General features: G+C 30.6%; 1 protein-coding gene across 7 annotated transcripts in view; it reads left to right on the top strand.

Annotated features, from left to right (window-relative positions):
• The window catches only part of LOC142323344 (ras and EF-hand domain-containing protein homolog), a 92,060-nt gene extending 76,401 nt beyond the window's left edge, over window positions 1-15,659 (top strand). For all 7 annotated transcript variants that reach the window (XM_075362849.1, XM_075362845.1, XM_075362848.1 and 4 more), the window contains 4 exons: window positions 74-145; window positions 3,374-3,498; window positions 6,321-6,517; window positions 15,406-15,659. In XM_075362849.1, the coding sequence (XP_075218964.1) occupies window positions 74-145; window positions 3,374-3,498; window positions 6,321-6,517; window positions 15,406-15,499 (488 nt within the window). In that variant the 3' untranslated portion in view covers window positions 15,500-15,659. The remainder of the gene's footprint in view (window positions 1-73; window positions 146-3,373; window positions 3,499-6,320; window positions 6,518-15,405) is intronic.
• The last annotated feature ends 3,486 nt before the right edge of the window (window positions 15,660-19,145 follow it).

Genomic DNA, 19,145 nt, shown 5'->3' with positions numbered 1-19,145 from the left:
CAACAATCTGCACTCATATTTCTAGTAAAACTTCTTTTTTATCATTGTAAATATATATTTTTTATTTTTTTAGGAGTTGATTTCCGAGTAAAAACAATACAAGTTGATGAAAAAAACATAGCACTAAATTTATGGGATACTGCAGGTAAAATCTAAATCAATATATTAAAACTACATTCACTATCTTATATAATTTTTTTTGTCTACTTTAAATGATATTAATTATTATAATCATTATCTACTGATACACGCCAGCGTATGCAGGGTAATGGATCCTTTCTTTTTTTTCTGCTTAGCCTCTGGAACCGCTATAAGGTATTACTTCAAAGGATGAATGAGGATAATATGCATGAATGTAAATGAAGTGTCTTGTGCAGTCTCAGGTCAACCATTACTGAAATGTGTGGTTAATTGAAATCCAACCACCAAAGAACACTGGTATCGATCTAGTATTCAAATCCATACAAAAAAGCCTTTACTAGGATTTGAACCTGAGAACTTCAAAATCAGCTGATTTGCAATGATGAGTTCACCACTTGACCAACCTGGTAGGTCAGGGTATTCGACCCGACCTAGTGTAACTGATATCCTGTGAGAACTGGTAAATTAACATTTACAAGTCTATGCTTCGGTTAATCTTCAGAACTGGATTTAATACTATAGTTGGAGCACAAGCCTGATTTAAACATTTAATTTAAATAATAAGCAATAATCAGATGTTATTTCATCACCAAAGTGTGGCCGGGAGCTCACCGCACCCCTAAAGTTAACGAAAAATATGAGTTAGGATATGTGTTTACAACATACGGTATTTTCGTTGGGGTCGGTTGGCAACAGTTTTTTAAATCACACTGAGTCAAAGGCAGTTGTACTAAAATGGTTGACACGAGTAATTACAGTGTCGAGGAGCGGTTAGTGACAAGTGTATGGGTTCATGGACGACAATAAATGAATCAAACAATGACGCTAATTAGTGATTAGCTAATGAGTGAAGCTAATAGTGTTTTGGCAACGCTTTAATTAGCCGCCACCACGAAAAACAACAGTATTGGCTTGGGGAAAACGTGCGTTTGAATTAGGAAGTGTTAAAGATAGGCCGCGGAGTGGGACGAAAGTTAACGCGGTTAGAAACATGTGCTGCTGTTGCAGTTTCCATTAAACAAACCCCAATGAAATCAACTTTTAAACGGTCAGCTGAACTTCGTATACTGCGAACGACAATGCTAGACCATATGAAAAAGAACTTGAAAGTTAGGCCATTTTGTCCGATGTTCATCAATGAACTGTCAGATGTAGACATGGAACGTCGCGCTGCATCCTGCCGGGCTTTATTAGAAAAATTCCATGCTGCAGTACACTGTGGAAAGGTGCTTCTTACTGACAAATGTGCAATATATCGCAGTTCGCGTGTCAAAAATATGTTATTTCGGGGGAAAGAAAATCCTTATTATGGGACAGAGTTGGAAAGAAATCCACCGCACGTCATGGTATGGGGTGGAATGACAACTCGTCATTTGTTTGGTCCTTATTTTTTGACGGGCCAGTTAATGCACAAACTTATTTAAATATTTTGGAAGCATGGCTAATACATCTTCAAGAGAAGGATCTCATGGAAAGAGTATGGTTGCAGCAGTTTGAAGCACCTGCACATTTTGTTCTATCAGTCCGCGCGTTTCTGATTGAAAAATTTCTAGGATGTTGGATTGGCTGCGGTATTCTAGCATCACCAGCTCCGTTATCACGGCCACCTCGAAGACCTGAACTCACTACACCAGACAATTCATTATGGGAAATTATCAAGGCACACGTTTCTGCATGTCGTTACGCCACAATGAAGAATTGCGTGAGGTATTGTGAGGGACGTCTTCCGTAACGTAACACACAGATCCACTGAACCATTAAAATTAATACTACGTATCAAGTGAGTAAATAAAATAATTCATTATTATATCGCATTTTTCATTTATAACGCATTACTAATTTTTAGTTCAAAGTTAAAGGGTACGGTGACTTCACGGCCTCTGTTTAATAAGAAGATAATAATTTTAATATTTCTCTCTCTAAAAAATAAATTAATAAATTATAGCTAAGTTAACTTATTATAACTTAACTTATTATAAGTTATAATTTAACTAATTATAAGTTATAAATTATAACTTAAAAATGTAAACGTACTGCTTTTAGCCTCGTTTAGCTGTAGATTAGTTCGTTAGTGTAGTGAAAATGGAAGAACTTTTTTATTTAGTAAAATGGAAGCAGTGATACCTATCCTATTTATTTAGCATTATTATTAAGTTACACATTACATTAAAGAAAAAAATCAGATATACCTCATAAAAAAAGTTAAAATCATAAAAAAAGTCCTAGACCAGGAGAATGAAACACAATTTTATGATGTAGACAATCTGTTAAATATGGTTTCACTACTGCCATTTTATCTTTGTTTCATCTCTAATTTTCTAGGCTAATTCCTGAGTTATGACAGTTAGTGATAAAATTACTAAAACATGTCAGATATTTTGTATCATTATTTAATAAATAACAAAGAACTTAAGCAATGAAGAGGAAAATCCTTTCTTAAAAAAATAATGTACTTTTACTGCTTCAGGAAAAATTTATTCATTTGTCAAGGAAAGTAAACACAAATTTTTCTGGAATTACATTCACTTATGAGGCTGGATATCTTGAACAATAGAAAACAATCTTGATTATTAATTTTCTCCAACAATTTTTAAATTAGCTGATGATTTAAAAATTTCTCATCTTCTACTCAACATATTTTTAAGAAGTAAGTCCTCAGTAGGAAAGTGAATTAAATATCTTATGGTCTGATGATTCTGCAACACACCTGGAGCATCTAACAAACCATCAATCTGAAAATTGAAGTTATGACATTTGGTAAAATGCCAATTGCCTTTGCCACATTTAATAGATTGATTTCTGTAGATCTCAAAGTTTAACATTGTTGATACAGTTTAACTGGATACTGTGAGCATTTATTAGTTGCTAATGACCATAGCAGTCAGTACCACTAATACATATATGTTATACAATTTACAAGTAAGAGCAAAGTTTGTTCCATGAGTTTTAACTTCTGAACAAAAACATAATTTATAAATAATAAATTTCATTACATTTGTGTAATTGTTTCACAATAATTTGAGGAGAGTAAATTGGGTGTTGGAAAGGTTAGAAGGTATAGGAAAGTTTGATTACTTCTGGTAAGATTCAGTTCTGCTTTTGTGAGGTGTAGAAGTAATGAAATAAAATGTTCACAGCAAAAGTGTTCTTATCTATTTTGAAGTAGATAATAACATACTATATATGTCAATATAATTTAAACGGTTTAATAAAGCTGTTAAACCGGTTTCAGGTCAAGAAAGGTTTCGCTCATTAACTCGTTCATATTTTAGACGTTCAGATGGGGTTATACTTTTATACGATGTAACAAATGAACAATCATTTTTAAATATAAGGCAGTGGATTGACTCAGTTGAAGTAAGTGAAAAAATAATATTATTTGGAAAGTTGAAAGGTAATATTTAAATAATGATTTGAGTTAAATTTACATTAATACACCAAGAACAGTTGAAACTGTATAATACCGACAAAGTTTCTGACAACATTTACCAGTAAAACTGCTGTTATAATAAATGCAGCCATAAGTAAATATATATTGTATATTAACAAATAAACCACCATAAATTCTGGGACGGTCAAGCTTCATTTGAAAGACTCTTTCAAAGGAATGAAAGAGATCCAACTTTTGATTTTGTATTATAGAAGACTGCAAGAATATGGTCCATAGCCACAGGCAGCTAGCTACATGACAGTGTTATGAAAAATGCACATTCATTTCGATGTTTACATTGATAAGAAGTAAAATTTATTTTTTCATATCAAATGTAACTTTTAGATTAATTTAATTTCAATGACTTATTTTGTTCCCATTTGTCTATGGATATCCAAAAGCAAGGACCATTTTTGTGGGGTCTACTTTTTAAAATTTAGGTTATATTTTTTATTAGCTTATAGATTGTTAGTAATAAATCAATAAAAATAAAAGTGAAGTGAAGATTAGGAATTAAACCAAACAATTTTAACGCCTACAAAAATGTTTAATACATGAACATTCATTACAAGAATTTGTCAAACACCAGTTAAGGAAGTGACAGTTAATTAAACTGTTAGACCGGTTTCAGATCAAGAAAGGTTTTGCTCATTAACCCGTTCATATTTAAGATGTTCAGATGGGGTTATGCTTTTACACGATGTGACACCAGAACAATGTAACTTTTTTCAGAAATAGATAACTATGAATACTTAATAATTTTAGAATAAAACATATACCTGACTTTAAGTTAATACAAATTTTATGTGAAAAGACAATTTTTTTATTTTTCCCAAAAAGCAGCACCAGAATGGTGTTCTGGCACCAGTACACTCCTGTCCAGTATATGCTAAGTTTAACTGTTTGTAACAATTTTAAATATCACAAAACAATAATAAAGCAGAAATAATAGTTAATAGATAGCTAATAGGTAGTTAACTATTTTTTTTATTAAATAACTAAATTAATTATTTTTTTTTTGTCTTCAGTCATTTGACTGGTTTGATGCAGCTCTCCAAGATTCCCTATCTAGTGCTAGTCGTTTCATTTCAGTATACCCCCTACATCCTACATCCCTAACAATTTGTTTTACATATTCCAAACGTGGCCTCTGCCTACACAATTTTTTCCTTCTACCTGTCCTTCCAATAATAAAGTGACTATTATAGGATGCCTTAGTATGTGGCCTATAAGTCTCTCTTCTTTTAACTATATTTTTCCAAATGCTTCTTTCTTCATCTATTTGCCGCAATACCTCTTCATTTGTCACTTTATCCACCCGTTTGATTTTTAACATTCTCCTATAGCACCACATTTCAAAAGCTTCATCAATCTCTTCGTATACAAACTCTACCTTATCATCATCATGGGCGCTTGTAGGCATATAGAAGTTAACAATCGTTGTCGGTTTAGGTTTTGATTTTATCCTTATTACAATGATTCTATCGCTATGCGTTTTGAAATACTCTACTCTCTTCCCTATCTTCTTGTTCATTATGAAACCTACTCCTGCCTGCCCATTATTTGAAGCTGAGTTAATTATTCTAAAATCACCTGACCAAAAGTCGCCTTCCTCTTCCCACCGAACCTCACTAATTCCTACTACATCCACATTTATCCTATTCATTTCCCTTTTTAAATTTTCTACCCTACCAACCTTTTTTAAACTTCTAACATTCCACGCTCCGACTCGTAGATGTTATTTTTCAATTTTCTGATGACCCCTTCCTTAGTAGTCCCCACCCGGAGATCCAAACGAGGGACTAGTTTACCTCCGAAATATTTTACCAAGGAAGTTGCCTCCATCATTGCTATATGAAAATGCAGAGAGCCACATTTTCTTGGAAAAAAAAGCAGCTGTAGTTTTCCATTGCTTTCAGCTGCGCAGTACTCAGAGGACTGAGTGATGTTGATATGGCCGTTTAAGTCATCCTGACTCACGCCCCTAACAACCACTAAAGGAGCTGCTGCCCTCTTTCAGGAATCATTCCTTAGTCTGGCTCTCAACAGATACCTCTCTGATATGGTTGTACCTTCGGTCCAGCTACTCTGTATCACTGAGCACTCAAGCCCCCTCACCAACCGCAAGTTCTCATGATTCATAGAGGAGGTTAATTATTTTATTAATTAACAATTGAACTAAATGATCTTAATTAATTGTTTTATTTAATAAAATATTTATTCACTGTAAAATTTTTATTTATTTTGGATATCCTGTTAAAAATTTAAATATGAAGAGGAGTATTTTATTTTACACACAACACTCTAAAATGGCCAAGCTAATTTTAAGAAAAATGCAGTATATTCTTAAAAATATTTCTAATAGACCTAATATTCATCCTTAAATTATTTTAAAATAGTACAATACACAAAAAATAATAGAATATTAAGGTATTTCTACTTTTTTTTGTGTACTAAATTAATCTTAGAAAAAATGACACAGTTCAAAAATATCTGTTGAAAACTGACTTTGAAGTCATATAGAAGAATATTCTCAAAACAAGATACTATATTTTCTTGAAAACAGGATGCATAAATAGTGAAAAAATTAGTTTCAAATAAAGTTCAAGTTAATAAGCAGATCAATTGAAGAATTTCATGAGTAAAATTTTATTTTTTATTTACATTACAGTTACATAATAAAAAAAAATTGAAAGATCTAAAAAGTTTTTTTACAAATATTATTTTTTCTGTTACAAATTAATTCTAGGAAATATCAGAAAAACGAATACCGATCATTTTATGTGGAAATAAAGTGGATATTAGACAACAAGCAATAAATGAAGGAAAAACTTGTATATCAAAAGAGCAAGGAGAAAAGTTAGCGTCAATAAATTCAGCACTGTTCCTTGAAACAAGCTCTAAAACTGGACAAAATGTTACAGATGCCGTCATTGCACTAACAAGGTAAGAGCCAAATTATTGTAATTTAAAATTCTAAGAGTCGTCGTAGAATGAATGTAATAAAATTAGATTATCTTTGCATAAACCTACTGATTATAAGTGTCAGTATAGTTCTTGTAAAATATTATCTGCAATAGTTTACAGTTAAAATAAAATAAAATAAGAAAACTGACTGAAGTCTCAGGAACATGGTGTTGCTTCCATACCAATACAGAATTACTTTCTAACAATTTCAAATGATATTTAAACTTTAAAAAAGGTTAGAATTTTACTATGAATTCTAAACTAAATAAGAAAATGATAAAGAGTATAACTGATGAAAGAGATAAAAAAGACTTACATGGCATCAGTTTGTTGTCTGAAATGAAAGTAAGATGCCAATGTACAAAGAGAAATTAATTTATATACTTTCAACACAGGGTATCAACTTATTCAGATTATCAATGTAACTGTAAAAGTAAAATTCACCAATTTAATTTATATTCTGTAAGAAGCTTCAGTATAATGTATGATTTGAACCAGTTGGGAGTGAGGATGAGTCTGTAACATAAAGATTGACCTTCACTAGAACTTAAAATAATTTAGTAATTATGAAATAGTTTAGTTTAGTATCTATAAAAAAAAAAAGATTAGTGTGATGCATGTTAATGAGAAGAATTAATAAATTTTATTCAGATCAGTAAATAATAATATATTATTCGCATTTTGTCAGAAATGGGTAGGAGTGGTTCTAAAGTTAACAAAGGGACTGTCCCACACTTTCTTGGGCAAATCAAGTGAAACCATGTTATAAATTTTGATCAGACAGTATCACAAAATAAAAAATTAATTATTAAAAAAAGAAAAAGTAGGAGTAGTTAAAGTTCACATTAATAATTGAATATAATAACTATATGAAGTAATACTGAATTAAATACATGAAGCTATTAAATAAAAGAAATTAGTAAGAAGGTTAAGACCATATTTTTTACTAGAATTACTTGAAAATTCAACGTCAGAGTAACATTGTTTCTGTTACAGAAAATTAAAATTTTATAATAAATAAACTGGTGTTTATTTATTTAAAAGATCTTTTAAATAAGCCAATAATTTATTAAAAATGGTAATGAAAGCATAAGTTGCTTTTTCACATACATAAAAATTTTATTGTCTAGTCAGATAAAGGTGGATATTGTTTTATTTTTTAAAATTTTTTTTTACAAAAGTAAGATTTCATAATATATGCATTGGTATACTATGTTCAGTGTAGAGCTATCCTAGTTTTTGTTTGTAGTAGTGATGAGATTTTACTGCAGAGTGTGCAATTTTGTTTGTGCAGTAATGTACCGGGTGACTAAATTTGTTAGTCCTCACCAATATTTATAATTCTTTATTTTCTATCGTGTTTTTGTCAACAGTGATATAACTTTAAATATAACTGCCATGTAATTTGCAAATAACTTGATTTAGTCAAGGCCAGATGAAAACATCAAATAATAAATGAATCATTCTTACATTATTCACTGTTTATTAGTTACTTTGTACAAGTAGTCAGTCAGATAAGAAAAAGTTTGAAAGTTATAAGTGAGAAAGTTTTATAATTTGTAAGTGTAACTTTCGAGATAGTTATTACAATGCCACGTGGTTTGTTTACAACAGGATAGCTCTTAAAGTGAATCTAGTATAGACTAGAATATCTAACTTTCTAATAACATGATTCATAAGTATTGACACTAAACAGTAATCGTGCAACCAAGTCTTATATCTTGAAAACTCTTTCTGACGTTCTGAAGGAGTTCCAAGAGATGACATATTTCAAACGAGAATAAGGTGAAATAAATATAATGAAATTTCCAAACAGTGACTTGTTTATGGAGCCAAAAAAAAATTGCTAAAAACCTTCATTATATAGAAAAATAATAAAAATATACAATAAAAACAAAACATTTATAATTACATTAATTTTTTGAAAACATCCTCTTTGTTACACAACAGTTTAAGTAATAAATTTTGTTTACAAGGAGCACACTTCTACTAATTTACATCAGCACTTTTGGAAAATATTACTTTTTAACTATTATTGTACTGTAATTTAAACTTGTTTAACCACCCAGTATTTGCTTGTAATTCTCTATGGTTGAATGTTTTGGTAAATTCAAGGCTTTTTCTTTAATAATAAAGACAGACAACATGCAAACATTTGCTGTTAGCCATAGTTAACTACTTCAATATATTTATCAATATATTGAAGTACAATGTTTTGGCAGTACATAGAGGATTTGATACGTTTTCTTTTAAAACCTGGATTATCAATTTGTTTTTTCAATTTATTATTTTTAAAATTGCTGACAGTTAATTTGTGAGTATTCCAAATGTACTGCAATTTCCCTTTTCCATTTCTTATTTTGATAATGATTGTAATTTTTCATTTGAGCTCAAACACTTCAGCTTGGACACCTAGCAAAAGAACAGATTAAACCAAAGCATAATAGAAACACAGTTTCTCTAGAGACTATGCAGATAGAGATTGTACTATTAAAGATAATGTAAAGAGAAATAATTAAACTGCATTAAGCAGCAAGTTATAATTAGAGTCATAATTTAATCTGAACCAAAAAAACCCTCCAAAAACCCCAATAAAACCCATTTTTTATAGCTCACCTTTTGACATACCAATGACACAGGATATTTTAGTTAGGTTCATACAGACAATTATATCATAATTATTTAATTTAACAATTATTTACTCTGAAAATCTTTTAATATTTGTTATAAAATTTTAATAATCTAGTAATTATAAAAGTTAAGGCCTGTCTATATGATTTAGTGAAAACATTCTTGTTGAAGCCTTGCTGCAAATATAAATAATGAAAATTTAATCTTTTTTTTGGAGAAATTTGTTACTTTCACTAATTCTTGGGTTTCTTCTCTCCTAATTTTTTTCAATTTTATCATACAAACTCATTAGTGGAGACTATTCTTTCAAAGGATGCAGGATTGCAGGACAAAAAAGAAGGCTTTTTACAAAATCCTTTTACAATCCATATGAAGTGATCAAACCAAAACATTTTTGGTTGCTTCACCATTTTCAATTTTTTTTTTTGGCAATTCAAAACAGGTATTTTATTAATATTATCCCAGCTTGCTTGTAAATGGCAGCCATTTTTATTTACCAGCACATGCTAATCTTTGACTTTGATAGACCTCTTTAATTTGGGCCTTTTAAATTAAAAGTCTTAATAAGTCTAATAAGTGAAAATTACCTTTAAACTTTATATCAAAATTTAACAAATTCTACTTTTTAGAGCTTAAATTTAACAATGAAAGGGTGAAATATCAAAGTTGATTTTTTTATTATTACATACTACTGTACTCATCGTAGCTAGACTAAGAACACTGGCAAGAATTTCCTTTTTTTATGATTTAAATTTTTTTAACTTTTTAAAAGTTTGACTCTTGATATCTCTACTGGGACTTGGGATAAAGATCTAATTTGTCCAAATAGTATACATCTATATAAGAACAAACTACAGTAAAAATTTCAACTTTGATATTTGGCTCTGAACCAAGTTATGAATTTTTATAATATGCTCAAATAATGAGCATTTATTCCTTAGTCAATCTTAAACTCACCTACTATACTCATTTTAATGGGCCTAACAATATAGTACCACAAGTTTTCAAGAAATGTTATATTTCAAGAAGTACTTCAGAAATTTGTGTGCACTTAATATTTATCAAATTACTAAAAAATATATTAGAGAGATTTTAGTGCTAAATAAAATTCAAAATGCCCATTTTTTTTGAACCCAGCAAAACTCAAAAAAAGCAAATTAAACACAGGGTAGGTTTTTTTAAAAAAACTGGGTTTTTCTCAACCCTGGTTAACAATGTCATCAAAATGAGATTTCAATAAGAACTGACAAATTAACATAGAACAGAAATGTGTTTATAGAAAATGATGTACAATAATGCTAGTTAATGTGGCACGTATGCTATTACTAATTAGATATTTATGCGTAATATAAATCGCAAGTTACATGAAAGTACTAATCATTTCTAACAATTTGAATTGTAATCTTTCTTTTAATTTTGTCTATAAAATGAGTTCATTAAAAGAACAATGATTTACTAAATAAAGTACTTTATTCTACCAACAGGTGTCAAAGTCAAAGGGATTTCTGAAATTCATTACTTGCAAAAGTAGAACTTCATTCAACAGAAGTCTGACTCCATTTAATAATGATGATAAAATTGGTGTTATATCATGACTGTTCATTTATGTTGTTTATTTTTATATTTTATTAGCTTGCATAACCGGCATTGCACAGGGTCATAATTTCTTCAAAGGCCCTTTTTTTTTTGTCTTCAGTCATTTGACTGGTTTGATGCAGCTCTCCAAGATTCCCTATCTAGTGCTAGTCGTTTCATTTCAGTATACCCTCTACATCCTACATCCCTAACAATTTGTTTTACATATTCCAAACGTGGCCTGCCTACACAATTTTTTCCTTCTACCTGTCCTTCCAATATTAAAGCGACTATTCCAGGATGCCTTAGTATGTGCCCTATAAGTCTGTCTCTTCTTTTAACTATATTTTTTCTTTCTTCATCTATTTGCCGCAATACCTCTTCATTTGTCACTTTATCCACCCATCTGATTTTTAACATTCTCCTATAGCACCACATTTCAAAAGCTTCTAATCTTTTCTTCTCAGATACTCAGATTGTCCAAGCTTCACTTCCATATAAAACGACACTCCAAACACATACTTTCAAAAATCTTTTCCTGACATTTAAATTAATTTTTGATGCAAACAAATTATATTTCTTACTGCAGGCTCGTTTCGCTTGTGCTATTCGGCATTTTATATCGCTCCTGCTTCGTCCATCTTTACTAATTCTACTTCCCAAATAACAAAATTCTTCTACGTCCATAATATTTTCTCCTCCTATTTTCACATTCAGTGGTCCATCTTTGTTATTTCTACTACATTTCATTACCTTTGTTTTGTTCTTGTTTATTTTCATGCGATAGTTCTTGCGTAGGACTTCATCTATGCCGTTCATTGTTTCTTCTAAATCCTTTTTACTCTCGGCTAGAATTACTATATCATCAGCAAATCGTAGCATCTTTATCTTTTCACCTTGTACTGTTACTCCGAATCTAAATTGTTCTTTAACATCATTAACTGCTAGTTCCATGTAAAGATTAAAAAGTAACGGAGATAGGGAACATCCTTGTCGGACTCCCTTTCTTATTACGGCTTCTTATGTTCTTCAATTATTACTGTTGCCGTTTGGTTCCTGTACATGTTAGCAATTGTTCTTCTATCTCTGTATTTGAACCCTAATTTTTTTAAAATGCTGAACATTTTATTCCAGTCTACGTTATCGAATGCCTTTTCTAGGTCTATAAACGCCAAGTATGTCGGTTTGTTTTTCTTTAATCTTCCTTCTACTATTAATCTGAGGCCTAAAATTGCTTCCCTTGTCCCTATACTTTTCCTGAAACCAAATTGGTCTTCTCCTAACACTTCTTCCACTCTCCTCTCAATTCTTCTGTATAGAGTTCTAGTTAAGATTTTTGATGCATGACTAGTTAAACTAATTGTTCTGTAATCTTCACATTTATCTGCCCCTGCTTTCTTTGGTATCATGACTATAACACTTTTTTGAAGTCTGACGGGAATTCCCCTTTCTCATAAATATTACACACACCAGTTTGTATAATCTTTCTTTTTCCTGTTTAGCCTCTGGTAACTACCGTTTAGATAATACTTCAGAGGATGAATGATGATGATGTGTATGAGTGTAAATGAAGTGTAGTCTTGTACATTCTCAGTTCGACCATTCCTGAGATGTGTGGTTAATTGAACCCAGCCACCAAAGAACACCGTTATCCACGATCTAGTATTCAAATCTGTGTAAAAATATCTGGCTTTACTAGGACTTGAACGATGGAACTCTCGACTTCCAAATCAGCCGATTTGGAAGTCGAGAGGAGAGATCTGAAAGAGCTGCTGCCCTCTTTCAGTCCTTACAAACGGTAAGGTCTCATGATTCATAAAGGAGGTTCAAAGGCCCATCTATTTCTTATTTACAAAAATTGTCACTAACTTTCCACAACAAACATAACATACAAGGGTTGTCTGAAAAGTTTTGAGCCTAACATAGAAAGACATATTTTTCCTGTCAAATATTGTTTTATTTTTCAACAGTCTCCTTTCAAGTTGATACCCTTTTTCCAGTGATGCTCTAACCTCCTTAACCCTTCCAAATAGTAGCTGGTGTCTTTCTCTGCAAAGTAGGTGTTTACATATGTGATAACCTCCTTGTCCGATGAAAATCTCTTTCCTCCAAGCAAAACTTTCAGGTTACAAAACAAGAAAAAGTCGCTTGGGGCCAGATCTGGTGAATATGGTGTGTGGTCAACCAATTCAAAGTGCAATTTGTGAATTTTTTCCATGGCGACCGTTGAAGTGTGAGTCAGCGCATTTTCCTGATGGAAAAGCACTTTCTTCTTCTTCAGTTGTGATCATTTTTTGCAATTTCTGCCTTCAGCTTGTCAAGTAATGATGAGTAATACTGTCCCGTTTTTGTTTTACCATTTTGAAGATAACTGAAAACAAAATTATCCGAAAAAAAGAGTCATCACCTTTTTGGCCAATGGAATCATCTTCGCCTTTTTCGGAGCAGGTTCACCCTTTGCAGTCCACTGTTTTGACTGTTGTTTCGTTTCAGGGGTGTAGTGGTGGATCCACATTTCATCTACAGTTATGAATTGACGCAAAAAATCTGACTCGTTTTGCTTAAACTGCTGTTGCAGGGTCTTGGAAATGTTCATTTGAGTGCATTTTTGGCTCAAAGTGAGCCAATGCGGTACCCAATGCGCGGATAGCTTACGTATATCCAATTCCTCAGTTAATATATGACAAACACGTTCTTTCGATGTGTCCATAGCCTCTGCTACCTCTCTAACCTTAGTTCGTCAGTCATCCAGTACCATTAGGTGAACCTTTTCGATGATATTGGTGGTGGTTGCAGTCAGCTGCTCATCTTTTCACAGTGGCAAATGATGGGAAGAGTCCTTGTAAACAGCATCCAACTCATTTGTGTAGGCATATTGCCTTTCAAATGCAAGTGTTTAATCACGGCATGATATTCAATTTTTTCCATTTTCACAAAACACTCACAATGAGTTGCTCAAACGATTACCAAACAATAACTGAGCATCCAAAATGGGTGAAATTTTAGTGAGTACCTTTCAATGCGTGTGCGAATACATTCCCTAACTTTTGTTGACGAGTGCTGCCATCTTCATGATGAGGCTCAAAACTTTTCAGACAACCCTTGTACATCTCCTTTGCATTCCTTTTTGTTAATTTATTGTTTCAAATCTGGCCTGTTTATTACCCTACATTAATATAGCTTGAATGAAACAGCATGTATGATTATTTCAATCTTTAAAACAATGTACAGTACAATAACTAATGCAACTATACAAATATCCTACGTACAAATAATTTATGCAACTATACAAATATGTATGATTTAATTATAATTAATCGTGCAAAGAGCATCAATAAAGATACTATTGAAGGATAGGATTATTTTAGAAACTAGCATAAAAGTGGCCAGGCAAAAGTATTTTGAAAAAATATTTTAAATATTTCAGAATGTTCCAGAATTTTAACCTTTTATAATGTTTCAAGGATCTCACCTCTCACCTCTTCCACAACAGTTGTGGCAGGGATATCTAACACCCATACAATTTTTGCTCAGTTAGTAAGTAATATTTGTTCCAAATTTGGTTGAAATCAGACCTGTGATTTAGGAGATGTGGAACAAACATACATACAATGACTTTTATTTATACTAAGGTAATGTTCAGGTGTATTAAAATGTAGCCTTTTTGTGTATGTGTAGAACACCAAGGTTGTTGTCAACAATAAATTTGAGATTTAACCTATTAGATGGTCGGAAAATGGACTAAAATACTGTGTAAGTGTGTGATCAAGGATATGTAGAATACATGTTCAAATAATACAGCTAAAATAAAAAACCATTACATGAACTCAATATTATCAGAGTAGAGTCAGTTTCCTTTATATAAGTTTCTTCATTAGATTTTAAGGCTTTAATTAAACTAGAAAAAGATATTTCCCCAGCTAGTATGCAATTAAATAGACATAACAGGTAATTAAAATCTTCTCATTTTTTGCCACTATTGAATGCATTGAGATCCAGTCAATGGTTATTTTTCAAACCATTGTAAACATCAGATTAATTATTTTTATAGTTATAACTTTCAGATGTTGCTATAATTTTTGTGGTATTAAAAATGTCTTTATCCTTAGTAAAATTTAGTTTAATGATAAAGGCAAATATGATAAGGTGGAATTTAAATAATAAAACTTGTTTGTATTTATTTTTTAGTTTACATGGATTTCTTGATGTTTGGAAATTTCAGGTTATTGAAGTTAGGGTTCCTAACACTCTAATGAATAAAATTTAATATTTCCTGCAAATCAATTAACTTACATTATTTATCTATGGATTACATTATGAATTTTTATTAAATTTAATTTTACCTAAGTTCAGTGTGATGACATTTCATTTGATAATGCACATTAAAAAAGGACTGGTTGCTATAAAACTACAAAAAGACACTATCAGTTCAGGGTCATTAGTAAGGTCTATCTACCAAATAAGTTACAAAAGTTAGACTAAAATTAAATTATTTGAGTTGCTATGGAAAAATTTTCAAGCAGTTGAGGGAGATTAGTTATGATATATGTTGGAACTTGTCCACAACCATAAAGGCGTAGCATAAACATTTAGTTCAAATCTATTGAGATCAATATAATTTTATAATATTTATATTATGATTTTATTTTTTTTTAATCTAGAGAAATGATGACAAGAGAAGATGTTGAAGTAAAAACCTCTGGAATGCAGATCACAAAAATTGAAAAGCAAGCAGCATGTTGTTCAAGAAAGTGATTTTAATATACTGTATATTGTATTAGTCAAAGAATACAGACAATTCATTTTTTTTACATAAATAAACATGACTGATACTTTTAACTTTACATGAAATTTTTATTTATGATTGAGTGATAATATGAATGAATTTATATATTAAAAAAAACTACAGTTTGTATTAGATTAATTAAATTTTGAATCTGTACCTTCTTCTACAATAATATCTTTTGAATTGACCATGAAATTTACCTCAGTATCAATGCTGAATTTTCACCAGTATGTAAGTGATCAGTTCAAAACTTCCTATTGTAAGATTAGTGTTTCCCAGGGTTCATTTTAAGAATAGACTAATACTCAAATTTTACAATAACATATTGAAATCAGCTATATGACAGAATGATTTTATAAACTAAGTTACAACTGTACAATAAACCTTGTTTCATTCAACAACAGTGCCCCTTGTTGCATGCCCTATTTAAGAGTGAAATTGTTTTAGATAGAAATATAAAACTTTTAGGTTATTCTATAGATAAATTACTCAAATTTTTGATATTCAAGGTATAATTATACCTGCCTTTGAGAGGGGGCAACTCAAATAATATAAACAACACATATTGTAACAAATCTATACAGCCTCATTGTCTGAAATATAAATGCTGAACTTTGAACAAATAGTTGTATACAATGTAGAATATATATATAATATTCTACTATTAGTTAGATATATAGATAACATTCCTGTTATACAAAATGAATGCAATATAATATTAAATAAATTACATTTTTTTTATGATATAGCAAAATATTTACTTATGAATTAGAATTATCTATTAACTTTGTAGATACAAGAATAAAGTTAATCAGTTAACCAACAAAAAACCAGTTCAAACAGGTAAGAAATCAATAAAAAGAACAAAATGATTCATACTGTAACTAAACATACACACTCAACAAAACAAAAATAAATTAAGTATGGAAATACTAAATATAAAACAAACAGTAAAACATGAAGACATCAAAAGATTCATAAAAGTACAATGAATATGGTGGCTGGGTCACTGAAACAAATAGATAAACAGTGCATGCCAAAAAAAATATTAAAAGGCAGCTACGTAACAGTAGAAGGAAGGTCACCCGAGAATAAGATGGATGGATGAAGTTCCTGATGATCTTGGAAGGATGGATGTGGGAGATGGTTACCTTGAGATAGTGACAAATAAGGAACATTGGAGAGGATAGGTGACAGAAGCCGAAGCCAAGGCTCAAATTAGGGTGTAGTGCTGAAGAAGAAGAAGGATAAAACAAATAATTAAATCAAATGTTTACAGTAGTTTATGAATCTGTTTGTACGTACTGAAAATGAACAAACACAGCGGTTTAATACTACAAGTAAATAAAAATTAATAAATAAATACAATAATAAAACAAAAGAAACCATGATAAGAAAAACCATAAAGACAATTATAGAGGGTCAAATCAGCCTAACAAGTTACTAAAACAGTTGTTCGGGGCTTCTACCTACTATTTATTTAGTATTGCATGACATTTAATGTTATAGCTAAGCCTATATTGTAGCATTTATTTATTTATATTGGAATTGTAGCATTTAAAAAATAAATTACATTTAACAAATGAAACAATGCAGCAGTTAAAAACAATATCACAATGCAAGAAGTCATCAGTGGAGAATTTGAGACAGATTAACTAACTTCAACTTTCATCAATTTGCATATCAGAGGTAGCTATTTCTCATGAGCTTTCTTAAACTGAGATAGCTCCCCACATCTCTAACAAATAAATGAAACAAACCATGAATTATGAAAAAACTTAACAGGATAGTAAAATTAAAAAATAAAGATAAATGGCAATTCATAAAAAACTTACAATAAAATTATTTTATTGGGAAGAAGTCTGTTGCATACTATGTAAGTATTATGATTTTTGTGGTGTGTTCTTTGGGTTCTTTATTATTTCCAGTTATGTGAACACATGTTCATGTGTAGTTAAATATTATTTACATATTTGTATACAGTTATTATTGTTTATGATGGTATAAACAATAATTTCCACCATCAGAAAGAAGGATTATGTAGTATCTGTATGCATATCTCTTCTTTTTTTGTATAAGTTGTTTTGTTCATAATATATAATTTGATTTTTTGTGGTTATACATGATAGTTTTAAAAGCATTTTAGATAACAACAGAATGTATTTTTTTAAAATTTCATAGACAGGAGAGACGCAGGACAACATTATGGAAATAGTTAATGCTCTAAATAAATGTAAACTAAATTTAAATGACCTATAAATATAAAACAAATTAAAATCACACATACTAATGGTTTATCATTTCAGTGCTTGCTCATGAACTTCACAGAGAGTAATGGCAGTGTGAAGTAGATTTCACAATCATGAAAGATGTGTTCAACAAGAAAAATGCATTCCTCTACTGAAAGAACTATTACACCTCTTGCAACTATTTATTCCAATAAACAAAACAACATGAGGTGAAGCACGTTCAATCACAACTCAAAACTGATGTCTTGGTTTATTTCTGACTGTGTCCACAGGGCAACCAACTTAATGCTGAAAGAACAGAATTCACTACTTAATTCTAAAGCATACTGCATAGCAACTTTCTGAATGCCTTCTATAATAAAGAACATACTGTTTCTGTTATATCTACATAACTAATTTTTCATGTCATAAATTAATAATACTGACGATAATTTTATTATGTTGAGATTAATTTAAATTAGTTTATGTTTTTTACTATAAACATAGAAGATAATTAAGAAATTACATAATTTGAAAATATTTAGAATATATAAAATATAAGATTTACGGCAAGTGAATTTCAACAAAGTATTTTATTATTTTATAACTCATAACATCATAGTTCTCATAAAATTACTTCACATTATAAAAAACATTACTTTTATAAATGTGCTTTATATTTCTTCAGGGTTAATGCTTTAACAACTTTAGGCGGGATAATAAACACTGTAATATCAATACATAAAACAAATGTAGCCATAAAGATTTTTCCACAATATTTCATATTTCCACTAGGTTTATAATAACTGATGCGAGCATTATTTTCTGCTCTTCCTAGCATTGTAACTCTACAACATTTGTAAATGATGCATTTTGGAGTATGTTAAAAAGTAATTGGTAAACAATGTGTAAAAACTCAATCACACATGGTGATTGATACTTACCAAAGTTCATCATTTTAATAAACATTAGACACTGAGGAATAAAAATACTTACCCATAAAAAAGTCTGCTTAAAACAGAAAGTTGCAAATCAAAATTGGCAATCCATATTATTAAGCATTTTTCATACTCTTCACAATATGTATTACCATCTTCCTGTTTCCTGCAAGTGCCCTTTCCTGCTAATTTCAGACAATATACAGCCCACACATTTAACCAAGTTGCTGCATGGGCCTGCCCAGCTGAAATTTATTTGTTGAAATCAATCTTTTGACATCCACCTTTATGTCCACCACACACTCTTCCAAGAAGGTTGTATAATCTCTAAATAGGTAACCTATCAATCAGTATTATCTGGTTAATCATTTATAAAGATTAAAAATCACAGTGGCCCCAAAACTGACCACCAAGCATACCATAGGTTATAATACAGGTTATGAAATAAT

The sequence above is a fragment of the Lycorma delicatula genome, chromosome 4, assembly GCF_047948215.1.
Source record: "Lycorma delicatula isolate Av1 chromosome 4, ASM4794821v1, whole genome shotgun sequence".
Taxonomy (NCBI): domain Eukaryota; kingdom Metazoa; phylum Arthropoda; class Insecta; order Hemiptera; family Fulgoridae; genus Lycorma; species Lycorma delicatula.
Note: the sequence above shows the minus strand (reverse complement) of the source record. Positions and strands in the feature narration are given on the sequence as shown.